At 42.5% G+C, this 14,973-nt stretch overlaps 1 protein-coding gene across 1 annotated transcript in view; it reads left to right on the forward strand.

Annotated features, from left to right (window-relative positions):
- Positions 1–14,973, forward strand: part of SEC24C (SEC24 homolog C, COPII coat complex component) — a 241,340-nt gene that overhangs the window by 149,653 nt on the left and 76,714 nt on the right. The window contains 1 exon segment of the mRNA XM_029608970.1: positions 908–1,023. Coding sequence (XP_029464830.1) covers positions 908–1,023 — 116 coding nt within the window.

A 14,973-nucleotide genomic window follows, 5' to 3' on the forward strand; every position in this document is an offset into this window, starting at 1 on the left:
CTAACCTAGTCCCAATGCTACAGTTCACTCACTTAGTAAAAGTGTTATGATCTGACATTTTCTTTTTTGAATGTGAGATATTGCAAATACAAGTTCTTGTTTTTCAAGTACTTTATGAAATATATTTTCTAAAACAACAAAAAGGTCATTTTAGATATGTACATTTCCAAATGCATATTAGTCTTCGTGCTTTTTAAAGGTAAAGGAGGTAGTTGGCTATTAGAGTAAACAAAAGCTTTTATTGCCCCAGTTAAATTTGCAATTTGTATTTCATTCTGGAAACAAAATAAGTTTTTAAAAATGTTAGACTGCAGGGTCCACATGATTTGGGCGCTGAAAAGAATGCTGTCAGTTATCAGAAGAATGCACGTATTCTATACTGATACATCCAAAATATGGACAGCTGAATAGTAACTTCAGAGGAAAAAGATTTTTAAGCATTAAACCCAATTTGAGCAAAAAAACAAGAAATGAGAATCCAGAGTAAGACCAATGAGAAGTAACATGGGAAGGAAACGAGAAGACTGTGATAGTACTGCAGATTTATAAAATGACTTCATTAATGCAAGCAGTTAGTAACAGAAAGCTAGCATATTCATTTATATCCTAAGCTTTTGCGCATCAGTTTGATCTGGTCTCCTGTGCATAGTGTGTTGGGTTTGGGGATTTGGATTTCACAGCAGTCATAGTATCCATGAGTTTTAGAGAATGCAGTATAACCCTTAGAAAATCTGTTTGTGAAAGGCTAACCTTTGCCGAACACCTAAACTTGCTTGTATAGGATTCACTACAACTTTCTGTAACACTCATGTTTCTATTTTTACTCCTCCTCAGTATGACCTGCAGACATCAGAGATTTACACCTGGATGTAATTGCTGATAAGATGTTTGGAATTTTTTCTTCCAGTACCTTCTCATTACTTCCAGCATTTGGATCACACGGGGAAGCGAGTGGACTATTATGAGAGGCCTGAACTGTCTTTAGGATCTTATGAATTCTTGGCAACTGTTGATTACTGTAAGGTAAGACAGTGAGATCTCTGATGCAATGTCTTCATATCAGGATTGTGGTGCACCTATGAGGTAAACTTCAGTGAAAGCAATCAAGAATGAAGAGGAAAATGCATCCTTCTGGTTCCCGAAAAGCAATGGTTAGGTTTTGAGTTCCCTAAAACACTGGCCACTACCGAGTAGTGTGGTGTAGTCTGCTGTAGCATTTTCTCTGTTCCGAATCCTTAGACCAGAGCAAGGATCTTGCTCATACTCCATGATGGCCTGCGCCAAATATGCATACTTTGGCGTTATAAATGTGATATGCCCTACTGGATTCTTCTATACCTAGAAAATTAAGGAACATGAGTGTAGCTGTAGTTATTTCTGAGATTTATTTTTTTTTTAAAAGCTGTGCAAATGCTTCACAGAATGGTTTGACCTAGGTGGGGCAGGATGCTAGCTTTGGATATTTTATTCTTTTTATGGTTTGTTTGTTTTTTTGTTTTTGTTTTTTGGGTCTGGAAGTTGCCTGCTCCTAGGCTTCCAGCTCAGTCTGGCAACATGAGCCTTCATTCACAGCTACTCGAATTGTTTCCCTATTTTATAGTCCCTCCCATCTTACTGTTTGTCCGATCATTGCAGCAGCAGTCCTGGGCTGAAGGGCCATGCACCAGGACCTGCTAGCCTAAATTCAGCCAGTGACTCCCAGGGTCTGCGAATGCTGCCTCCACAGCATCCTTGGTCCCAGCTGACCCAGGAAGCGGAAGACCCGATGCAGAAATTGAGCCCATGTCCTCTGCATAACAGTGGGCAGTACTGGCACTGGGCCAGCCCTATGTATTTGTTTTGTTTATGGAAATTTCAGTAAGAGGCTCATGGAATGCCCTGGCTTTATGGAGCTTCTTGTGTAGCCGCCTTGTGATTGCTTGCTTGCTTGCTTGCTGTGCTCCCAGTCTGAGTTGATTATGAGAGATAGTAAATGAACTCCATGGGGAATTCAGCGCACGCAGTGGAGAAGAAGATAACCTCCATAAGCTTTCACCTGGAGTTTTGCCTGGCTGTTTGCTTGTAGGATTCAAAAAAAAAAAAATCTCACCTGCAGGCTCTTCCTTGTTGCTCATAGCAAATAAAGTACCTGCTCTTGTGCAGATGCATTTTGGACCCTTTTAGCTATGTTTAGGGTATATGGAGTAAAAAAAAAGAAAAGTTTTGTGTGTGTATGCAAAAGGCGATGGAGATGGGAGCACTAAAAAAAAGAATAGGACAGACTAACGTGTCTGCCTGAAACAGGCTTACCTGTGCTGTGTAACTGAAGTGCAATATATTAGCAGGAATGTCTTCACTATACTTCCTCAATATGCTAGTGAATATCACAGCTATGATTTTTTAGTAATATGTTCAAAGGCATTGGCCCAATCAATTTACTGAGTCTGAGAATTTTGAAGGAAATATTTTATTTTACTTGACAAAGATGCTTTTAATCCCAGAACTATCAGTTGAAAATCCTTTTTCTTCCAGTTTTTAGTATTCAGTTTATTTGCCAGTTGTGTCGCTCCTGTAATATGGATTTGCAGATGACCCACCTGCTCCCCCCCCCCCCACACACACACACACACACACAGTTCAGTCTCTCTAGGAGGGATACATGGGTGCTGTATGTGTACAGAGCCTTAGAGCTCTGAAATCATTCATGAAAAATGATCACTGAAACACAAATTTTAGTCCTAAAATGACTTATCCCAGATTTTAGTCTTTAAAAAGAAATTCACATGAAGCTTGTTAAATGCTCCCACCCCAACACACGTTTGCTATATATTAGTACACTGCATGAAGATCCATCTGTTACTGTATTGTATGTTTTGTAAATATTGTTGCCTGAATAAATACAAGCATTAACCCTTTTTGCTGTCCCTTTGGAGGTGGTTTTGATATGGAGCAAAAGTGTCAGTTATCTGGCCACAAAGGCCATTACGAGAAAACATTTCACTTGGTGGGCCTCAGTTGACTTCCCTCTGCCCTGGCTCCCAGACCTACTCTCTCTCATAAAGCAGCCCAAATCTTTCTGGTTTTTGATCTACAGAGCCCTCCGTTCGGAAGCTGCTTAAGTGCTTTAACAGTTACTGTTCACAGGCACAAAAAATATATACATTAGAGCAGGGGTTCCCAACTGTTTGGGGATCATGGACCCCTTTTCAACCTCCAAAAATTTTCATGGTCTCCCACATGCTTCTCAATTTTTGCATGGCATTTAGAGAGGTTAGTGTAATAACAAAAAAAAATAATTGTATGTATACCAGACTCATTCATAATATATAAAACTTATTAAATAATGCTTACTGATTATAAACAGAATACATATAATTGCAGAGCACAGCAGTAAATGTGCAAGAATGTACTTGTATTCAGTAACTTACATAATGTAACTACTGGCGGCCACACAGCTGGATCTGTCTGGAGCAACTGGGGGAATGGACTGTTTTGGGGGGGGGGGGGGAGAAAGAGAGAGACTGGCAAGGATGGATTGTGGAGGGAAAGAGACAAACTAGCAGAAATGGATTATTAGAGGGGGATGAGAGAGAGATGGATTGCTGGAGGGAAGAGCGTGAGAGATGATTGGGGAAAGGGAAGGAGGTATGTTTGAGACAAACCCACATCACTAAAAGGGAGAGGTGGAGAGAGGTTTGTACATATTTTCTTCCCAAACCCCCCGCCTCCCCATGGTATCTCTCTTTCTTAAGAAAATAACCTGTAATGGGGAAACCACCTTGATAGTTTGATCAGTGTGGGAATCCACTGGCTCTCTCCACACCTGCCTCTTTCCAAATTCCATACATACAGAGACAAGAAACCCCTGGCAAGTTTCAAACATCTAGTAAAGCTACCACTAAAATTATTCAAGAGCATCAATCCAAAAAATCTTCTATATGGGAATGAAGTCTGTAGTCAATACAGGATAGAACAGAATCCCAATATAAAACCCTGCACCTCAAGTTCCTCAATAACCTGTGTTCACAGAGACTCCCTCAACAAATGATGCAGAGCAGAACAAGGACATTTCCCCTTACCACTCACCAGAGAAAAATAATATTCAAATTCTGGTATCACCTCAGAAACAGCAACTCAAACTCCCTCCACTACAAGGATCATTGTATAATACAAAATCCTGCAAAAATATTCTTAGAACCTATAGGAAACTAGCCATACCATTATACCCTAACTGCCAGACTCAAGCAGGAAGGACCAGGCTCTAAAACACAGATATGCCTCCTATTAAAAAAATAGGCTGATATAGATCCCTATACAGAAACTACAGGCTAGCTGAATACTTTACCTCATGCACATGCAGAACACAGACAGACCGTCCCCAAATATAGAAGAAAGAGATCACAAAGTAGAAATACAAATATGAAGACAAAAACTGAACTGGAAAGCACAAGAAGCCAGACTCTGTGTACAGCAATGGAAAAACAGAAACATTACTATTTTTCATAAAACATCAAACAATACAATCAATAAATATAAAACATCAATCATAATAGTAATACCAATCTAATAAGAATAAATATTTCAAAACAGCTGATAAATAGAATAACATCCAACTGCGGGTTATACAGTGTGCTTTGCTGAGCGCACTATATTGCATCGAACCCCTTAAAGAGGATTATCACGAAGAGGTAGAAAACCTGAATTCTTGTCTCCACCAAAGAGTGCAAAGGATGCTCCAATTTTCTGAACATACATTTTTTTGGTATGGAAATAAAGCTGGCAAATTACTAGCAAATGCTGTAAGGGTTTGGAAGAGGAAGACCTACATAGAAAAACTGAGAACAGTGCATGGAACATGGGCTACTAACAGAACAGAGATATTTGAGACTTTGCGAAAGTTTTATAAGTCTTTATATTCTGAAGATAGGTGGGAGGGGAAAAGGAGGACGTTTTTTCCAAAACATTTCTATCCCAAAAATAACTAGCACAACAGCTAGATTTTAACAGGCCTATACAGACTTATGAAATATTAAATGTGATAAGTATGAGCAAGCAGGGGAAAGTATGAGACCCAGATGGGTTTTCTTATGACTATTATAAAATCTTAAAAGAGCAAGTAGTGGGTCCTATGAGTAAATTCTATGATGATGCTTTAGAGAAAGGAAAACTCCCAAGGGAGTTTAACACAGCATACATAACAGTGCTAGCTACATCAGGGAAAGTCCTAGCTTCCCCTTCCTCTTACAGGCCTATCACTGCTAAATTGTGACCTGAAAATCTATACCAAAATTCTAGCAGATAGATTAAGCCTAGTGTACTCCTCCATCATTACAGCTAGTCAGATATGTTTTGTAAAAGGAAGAACAGCAACTACTCATATTACTAAGTTAATCACAGCAATGGTCTATTGCAAAATCAGCAAATCCCAGCTATGGCTGATTTCATAAAGGCCTTTGATCGAGTATCCTGGCCTTATATGTTTTCAATGTTATCTAGATTTCCAGGGCAATATCATAAAGTATCCTACTTTAATATGATAATCCAATATCACACATTCTAGCCAGTGGGGCCAGATCCTCTGCTTTTCAGAAAAGTAGAGGGGTTAGACAAGGATGCCTGCTATCTCCTCTGTTATACATACTATCTATAGACCCACTTCAAAGGAAAATTGAGGAAGCTAGGTCAATAACAGGGTTAGAAGTCTGAAGCACCTCCTTTAAAGTGGCAGCATTTTCTGACAACATTCTGATTTACCTTACAAATCCACAAGTGTCATTGTATAGGGTACTTAAATATCAATCCCAGTTTAGAAATTTTGTGGGGTTAAAGATAAATCAAGACAAATCTGAAGCACTGAAGACTTTCGGCAATTTAAAGCAGCACTTCTCAACCGGTGTGTTGCGACACACATGGTTATGACTTCGTTTTTGGGTACTTGCCAGGTTCTTATGGCCTGGATTGGCCACTGTTGGAAACAGGATGCTGGGCTTGATGGACCCTTGGTCTGACCCAGTATGGCATATTCTTATGTTCTTATGTGTGTCGCCAAGCACCGGCAGGTGTGTCGCGTGCTCCTGGTCTCTCCCGCTGCTCTTCCTTCCCTGCTGCCGTTGCCACTGGGCTATCAGTACGTTCAAGCCCAGTGGGAACGGCAGCGGTGGTAGAAGAAGCAGTGGCACCTGCGGCTGGCCTTTTCTTCTTCCCGTGACCCCCCCCCCCCCCCCGTGACCCGGAACAGGAAGTGATACGCGGTGTGTGGGAAGGAGAAAGAGCCGTGCCGCGTGGAAAAATAGCAGCAGCAGCCCCCGAGCAATCGAAACAGCCGGGTAATCGGGAAAGGTGACAGCAGCATGAGCCTCCTGCGGCCAATGGGATTCTTCTTTCTTGGGCTGGAGGAGGAGGCTGCAGCAGCTACCATTTGTGCTCGGGGAGGGGCGAGGAAGTGAGTGAGAGAGAGAGAAGCAGCCAGCCAGCCTGTGTGTGATTGAGAGAAACTGGTCAGAGAGCTGATGTGTGTGTATATGTGAGAGACAATGAAAGTGACTGCTCAGGGAGATGACTGATGTGTATGTGAGAGTATGAGACATTAGTCAGGGAGCTGACTGGTGTGTGTGTGTGTGTGAGAGAGAGAAAAAGCATGGAAGTGAGAAAGCATGGGCGTAAGAAGCCTGGTGTTGTGGTGGGGGGGGTGTGAAAGAAAACATGGGAGTGAGAAGCCTGATTATGTGAGAGAGAGCATGGGAGTGGGAAGCCTGTGTGTGTGCATGCATGAGAGAGAGAGACTGGTTGGTAAGGTGACTGTGTGTGTGTGAGAGAATGTGATTCAGGGAATGAGAAGCCTGTGCACGTGGAGAGCGAGCATGGAAATGAGAGAGAGACTGGTGTGTGTGTGTAACAGAGAGAAAGTGATTATGGGAATGAGAAGCCTGTGCGTGTGTGTGAGACACAGCATGGGAGGGAGAAGCCTATATATCTGAAAGAGAACATTGGAGTGGGAAGCCTGTGTGTGTGTGTGTATGCATGAGAGAGGTCAGGTGACGTGTGTGTGTGTGAGAGAGAGAGAGAGAGAAAGAAAGTGATTATGGGAATGAGAAGCATGTGGAGTACAAACCTTATCCTCTCTCTGTCATATACATACATTCTGTAACACACAAATATTCATTCTCTCGCGCACACACCTGCTCATTCCCACATCCTTTTTCTCTCTCAAACGTACACAGGCTTCCTCAAACTCGCACATATGCTCTCAATCCCACAGGCTCACTCATGCACACACACATACACACACACACATATATTTATTTATTTTATTTTATTTGCTTTTATATACCGATATTCAGCAATGCCATCACGTTGGTTTACATATAAAATATATATGTGTGTTTTCACTCCCACCGGCTACTTATTCATAAACACATACTGTCACACATACTCCTACAGGTTCTCTTTCACACACACAGTCTTCCACATATATCTTACATACACACATTCTCTCTTACACACACTCTGCCTCGTACACATTCAGGTTCTCATTCTCAGAGGCTCCCTCACACACAGATGCTTACTCCCTTACACACACCATACATAAGCTCTCACTCTGAGCCTCCCTCTGTCTTCTGGACCTCTTCTTCAGCTACCACAGGAGGGGGTTTGCAGCATCCTGTCAGGCCTCTCCTTCAGCCGCTGCAGCTGCATTTCCTGTGGACACCCTGTTATGGTTTGGCGGACACCCCCCTAGGGATTCATGGACCACTGCGCTAGAGGCATTTTGAATACAAGACTTGAGCAGAAATTAATCAAGCTAGCTAATTCAAAGACTAATTTTGAATGGAAAATAGGACTAGGGGCATTCCATGAAATTAGCATGTAGCACATTTAAAACTAATCACAGAAAATTATTTTTCTCTCAGTGTACAATTAAGCTCTGGCATTTGTTGCTAGATGATGGGATTAGTGTAGTTAGTGTAGCTTGATTAAAAAAGGTTGGATAAGTTCTTGGAGGAAAAGTCCTTTAACTCTAATTAATCAAGTTGACTTAGTGAATAGCCACTGCTATTACTGGCATCAGTTGCATGGGATATACTTAGTTTTTGGGTACTTGCCAGGTACTTGTAGCCTGGATTGGCCACCGTTGGAAACAGGATGCTGGGCTTGATGGACTCTTGGTCTGACCCAGTATGGCAATGTCTTATGTTCTTATCTTTTAAAAAAACAATCCCACCTTTTAGCAACATACAAATAGCAATGTACAGATGATACCTTTTTAAAATCATTTGAACAAATCTAAAGAAGAGAAATTAGTCTAAAAAGGTTTGCTGTCAGTACTTTCAAATCTGACAATATTTGAACCGTTTGGGTTGGTACAGTTAATACAACTTGCACATTTAATGAAAAAGGTATATATAGAATGTTTTAAATTAAGTTGTTTGTACATTATATTTCCTGATTAAAAAGACTGACACAGAACTTGCAGAAAAATGGGAAAGAAATAGGAATGCATGATTCAGATGGAAAATTAAATATAATATAACTAGTTAAAAATGTTAGTACAATACACTAGAAATGAAATCAATGTATAAAGAGAATATACTATACCCCTCAGAGAGAACATGAAGATGGAATGTGTCTTAGGGGTGCAGTAGGACTCCTGGTAGATTAATACTTATGTTTTGGGAGTATGCAACAATTTTAGATTTTATTTTTTTTTAGAGGACTTTTGCTTACTGTTATCAGGCCCAAGTCTTTGCAAGAGAAAAGTGTTCTGCTAATTTTGTATACATGGCTTTAATCACAGCAAACAAATGCGTTCACCCAAACTGGAAGGTACAATTGGCAGCCTTCAAAACATGTGCTAGAGTCTCCTTTTAACAATTGAGAAGGCAGCGTACTATTTCAGAAGCAAGCCAGATCTTATTTTAGCATGGGAGCCATTATTGGCCTATTTTGACATGTACTGGTCATGCTGGGAGCAAGTAAAACTGGATTTCTATATTTTCTGTCCAGGTATGTTTTCCCAGTAACTATCTTAGGAACAGGGTATTTTTTAATACCCTTCTCATCCAAGATCAATGTTTGTATTGAACAAGTGTTGGCTTGTATAGTTGTTGTGTATGTCTTTCAAAAGTAATAAGAGATTTCTTCAAAAATATGCAGCAGTTATTACCCTTAACAGAAACATGGGAGTAGCCTACATGGAATGGCAGTTACTACCTTAACATAAGGCTTGCGGGTAATCTGCGTGGAGCAGGAGTTATAAGTCAGCTCGCTGGGCAGACTGGATGGACCATTTGGTCTCTTTCTGCCATCATTACTATGTTACTATATATATGTTAAATAAAAGTAATGGGAAAATCCCAAGAAATGTCCTTGCACAAAATGTAGCTAAAGTTTTATATTTTATGATTAAAAATAATTAATTGGTTAAACATTTAGACAAGCCAAGTAATTAGTTATGTTGGTTTAACGGAAAAAAATAGCCATTGTTCCTGTTAACTTCATTCATGATCGTGCTTATTAATTGTGGATATTATGCTTTCTCAACTCTTTCATGCTGCTTTAGCAATTTAACTGATGATATCAGCACTAACAGATATCAAAGACATGGGAAAACCTAGGGCCACATCTCACCCAGAGGATTTCAGAAAGCAAAAAAGAAAAACACAACACTTGCTCTTCAAAAGAAATTCGGGGCGACACTGAACCTGATATTTCCATCCCTACTCTTTGCCTGGTTACCTGACTAATGTCTGCATTCTTTTTATAGGGTTCTTTCTGCCATACCACTTCATTGATGGCCAGGTTCCAGCCCCTAAATTATAGTGGGCTGGGCAGAAAGTATCCCTGAAACAGCCTGTCAGTGCATTTGTACGTTTCTTGGCACTGAAAGTTAAAGAAAAAACAAATTGCTATAGAGCTCCTCCTGAGTTTAAAAGGGAGAAAGGTACTGTGAGAACAAAATATGGATTGGATGTACCCAACAGATGCAGATCAATATTAGATATACCTTTAAAAAAAAAATACAAATTTAGCTTGGGAGCAAGATGGTCCTCTGCTGAGACCACGTGTGGGCATAGTACTGAAATCCTTTGAAAGTTGTTTGCTTTTTTTTTTTTTCTTTTCTTGAAATGGTCAAGCATAAAAGCAAAACCAGTGTTGATCTGACTGAACATCCAGGCCTATTTGACTCTTTCAGTGTGCAGCCTAGTGCTTCATCTGTTCATGGTGGGAGCTCACTAGGAATTATGGCAGCAACAAGCAAACCACTGCTCCCTTGAGCTGGATGCTTCCTTGTCCTCCCGAAATAAGGTCCGGCCCTGTGGATCCAGCGAATGGTTTCATCGTGGAGCACACGCCCGCCCTCCCCTCCATATAGTGTGCCCAGCAATGATGTCAGAGAGCCAATGGGAGGGGGTCTTTCACTTGGCTTGCTCAGGGTTATCATCTGAACTTTCTCTCCATTCCACCGGGCTCCCCACCTCTACAGACATGAACATCCGATCACTCCATCCTTCTGGAACAGGAGGTCTCCCTCCTCCTCCAGTCCAAGGCAATAGAACCAGTACCTTACTCTCAGCATGGCCTAGGGTTCTATTCCCGGTATTTCTAATCCCCAAAAAATCGGGGGGGGTTCATCCAATTCTGGACCTACGTGCCCTCAACAAGTACCTCCAGCGAGAGAAGTTCAAAATGGTAACCTTGAGATCTTCTACAAAGAGGAGACTGGCTCTGCTCTCTAGATCTCCAGGACACATACACTCATATTGCGATAATTCCATCTCATCGCAAATACCTGAGATTTCTAGTAGGCCCAAGCACTATCAGTACCGAGTGCTTCCATTTGGCCTTGCGTCTGCACCACGAGTCTTCACAAAATGCCTCGTCGTAGTTGCAGCCTTCCTCAAGACTCAAGTTGTCCACGTCTACCCCTATCTAGACAATTGGTTAATCAGTGCTCCCACTCAGCAAGCTGCTCTGTCGTCCCTGCATCTTATTTTACACACTCTAATTTCACTCGGATTTCTCGTCAACTACGACAAATCCTACTTAGTACCATCTCAAACCTTATCGTTCATTGGGGCAGACTTGGACACCTTGCAGGCAAAGGCTTTTCTGCCTTAACAGCGAGCTCTCACTCTCGTGTCTTTTGCACACCAGCTGCAGTCTCAGTGCTCCACGATTGCACGCCACTTTCTCATCCTCCTGGGACACATGGTGTCCTCAGTTCAGGTCACACCAATGGTCCGCTTGGCCATGAGAGTCATACAATGGACTCAATCCATTCAGCCCCTGTCGACAATGGTCCACATAACCGACTCACTCTCTCAGTCTCTAGCCTGGTGGAGAAATCAGGTCAATCTCCTCCAGGGCTTGCCCTTCCAGGCTCCAGATGCTCAAATTACTCTCACCACTGATGCTTCCAACCTGGGCGGGGAGCCCATGTGGTCGATCTGCAGACACAAGGATCTTGATCTCCAGAGGAAGCCAAACACCAAATATATTTCCTGGAGCTACAAGCAATCAGATATGCTCTCAGGGTATTTCAGGATCACCTCTCCAATCAAGTCATCCTGATCCAGACGGACAGCCAGGTGGCCATGTGGTACATCAACAAACAGGGAGGGACGGGCTCCTACCTTCTGTGTCAGGAAGCTGCACAGATATGGGCGGAGGCCCTCTCCCACTCGATGTACCTCAGGGCCATCTATTTGCCGGGAGTGGACAATGTGTTGGCAGGCAAGCTAAGTCGCACCTTTCAACCGCACTAGTGGTCTCTCAACCCCTCAGTAGCGAACTTGATTTTCCACCAATGGGGTTATCCTCAAATAGACCTCTTTGCGTCTCCTCAAAATCTCAAAGTAGACAAATTCTGCTCTCTTACTCGTGGCCAATACTGTCAGCCAAGAAACGCGTTCTCCCTATCATGGGCAACAGGTCTCCTATATGCATTCCCTCCATTTCCACTTCTCTCGAAGACTCTCGTGAAGTTACGTCAGGACAAGGGAACTATGATCCTGATAGCACCCCACTGGCCGCGCCAAGTGTGGTTTCCAGTACTTCAGGATCTCTCCATTCGCAGGCACATTCCCTTGGGAAAGGACCCGCTTCTCATCACTCAAAATGACGGGTGCCTACGCCACCTCAATCTTCAAGCCTTGTCCCTGACGGCATGGATGTTGAAAGGTTAATCCTTCAGCCACTTAACCTTTCTGAACCAGTTTCCCGTGTCCTGATTGCTTCATGGAAACCTTCCACGAGAAAATCGTATTCTTACAAATGGACCAGGTTTACGTCATGGTGCTCTTCTCCGTGCCTTGACCCCTTTACCTGTCCAATTACGAAGTTTCTGGATTGTCTCTGGCACTTGTCAGTCAGGTCCAAAATCTTCCTCCATCAGGATGCATGTCAGTGCGGTAGCCGCCTTCCATAAAGGTGTCGGGGATGTTCCCATATCTGTACAACCCTGTTTTTTGAAAGACTTACTTCACCTCAAGCCTCCTCTGCGTCCTCTGGCCCCTTCTTGGGACCTCAACCTAGTTTTGAGTCGGCTCATGAAACCACCATTCGAGCCTCTTCATTCCTGTGAGCTTCGATATCGCACATGGAAAGTGATTTTCCTTTTGGCAATCACTTTCACTCGCAGAGTTAGTGAATTATAGGCTCTAGTTACCTACCCACCTTACACTAAACCTCTGCAGGATCACGAGGTACTCTGCACTCACCCTAAATTCTTACCTAAGGTAGTTTCGGAGTTTCATCTCAATCAATCCATTATACTACCTACCTTCTTTCCCAGGCCCCATTCCAATCCAGGAGAAGAGGCTCTGCATACCCTTGACTGCAAACGGGCTCTAGCGTTCTACCTAGACCGTACAGCTGCCCACAGGAAAAGCACTCAATTGTTTGTCTCTTTCCATCCTAACAAACTGGGGCAGCCTGTGGGTAAGCAGACTCTCTCTTCTTGGTTGGCAGACTGCATATCCTTTTGCTATCAGCAAGCGAGCATTCCACTTCAAGATTGTGTTAAAGCACACTCTGTGAGGGCCATGGCAACTTTAGTAGCACACCTACACTCGGTGCCGCTTCCTGACATTTGCAGGGCTGCCACCTGGAGTTCTCTCCATATCTTTACAGCCCATTATTGCTTAGACAAAGCCAGAAGACAAGATTCTATCTTTGGCCAGTCTGTCTTGCGCAACCTATTTACAACGTGACATACCAACACCCTTCCGCCTGCCTGGTGGGGTTCAGGATGCCCTCGGCCAAATTTTATCCCAGGCCTAATGCCTTGCCATGCCTGAGTACATTTGGTGCATACCCGACATCCTCAGCTCGGTACTCACCCATATGTGAGGACTACCATCTTGCTTGTCCTGTGAGAAAGCAAATGTTGCTTACCTGTAACAGGTGTTCTCACAGGACAGCAGGATGTTAGTCCTCATGAATCCCGCCCGCCGCCCCGCGGTGTTGGGTTCGTAACGTTTTCTTTTATTTTTCGGCACTACCTGTAGTTTGTTTTTTTTAACAAGACTGAAGGGGGACCCCTGCTGGCTGCAGGGTTAGTGCCATGCTGGGCATGCCCAGGAGGGCCAGTCAAAGTTCTGGAAACTTTGACAGAAGTGTTCCGTGATTGGGCTCCATCCTGTGATGTCACCCATATGTGAGGACTAACATCCTGCTGTCCTGTGAGAACACCTGTTACAGGTAAGCAACATATGCTTTATAAAATAGGCTGAGCGTGTGTACAAGTGGGCACGCGCATGTGCACACATATCCCACTTCTGCCATGTGAGACGGGGATTTTAAAAAGGGCACATGTCCACATTGTTGCCAGTTTCATCAGTTTATTCCCAGTTCACCCAGGCAAGGGGTGGGACTTCCAACCCCCCCCCCCCCCCTCCTAGTTTAAAAACCTCCCTTTCCCCTGCTAACCCCAACTCGTAAAACCCTGCTGACATAGCTAGATTTTTTTGTTTTATGGCTTACACATCATCCATAGCAGAAGTAAGTATTTATGAGCTCATTTCATTCAGAAATCCGGGGACGCCTGGATCACACCAATGTCCCACCTTTTTTTTTTTTTTGGAACTTTTCATTTGTTGCCAGCGGGAGATTTTTGCACTTATACGGGTGGCTTTTAAAATCCAGTTGGCACTCGCCAGCCCAACATATTCACATATCTCCTCGTTTTGGTGCGCATCGGGCTTTTAAAATTTGCCTTTAAGCAATTAAATGTGGTTAAGGAGAAAGTAAAGAAAATTGAGCATCAGGAAGAATGTTGGTTGGGGGCAATGTTTTTCTTAATATAAGTGAGGGATTGCAAAATATTAGGCATCATATGTTCACTAATTTTCTGAAAATACCAATGGCGACTCTCACAGAATTGTTCAGATGATATATATCTAACGTTTTTAAAACTTTCTCCAGTCCCTTCCTCCTCTGTCTTGAATCTGTCTCCCTCTCTTTGTAAAGACTGATGAGGGACAATCTCGAACTTTATAAGTATAGTTTTGTTTTTGTTTTGTTTTTTTTTAATGTTGGGAAACAACTGCAAAATCAGTCTTCCTAGATGTAGCTAAATCCACTCAGTAAAAGTGTTGGCAATTTCTTTTGTTAAGAAAGAGTCCTTAACATTGGACAGATAGAAATATCTGTCACATTTTAATGAGCTTGCTCATTTAGTGGCAATTTTGAGTAATAAATGGGCTCAGGACCCACTTGCTGCTGATTCTCCCGTTTCAGCTCTATAGCGGCCCTGATAAGATCCTGATGGCAGATAGCAAGCCAGTTTTTTTTTTTCTTCCTTTTTTTTCTTAGTGACTTTGCTCTCATATTAACTTGGAATTGTATACTTACCTCTTAATTTGGTGGACTAGTTGCACCGATGAAATAACGTCTTTTATAAAAATATTGTATTGTACTTTATTGAATTACATTAATGCTGTTATGAAGATGTTTTACTTGGTATGTAAAAGTGATGGTGATAAAAACAAGTTT

The sequence above is a fragment of the Rhinatrema bivittatum genome, chromosome 7 (assembly GCF_901001135.1).
Source record: "Rhinatrema bivittatum chromosome 7, aRhiBiv1.1, whole genome shotgun sequence".
Taxonomy (NCBI): Eukaryota; Metazoa; Chordata; class Amphibia; order Gymnophiona; family Rhinatrematidae; genus Rhinatrema; species Rhinatrema bivittatum.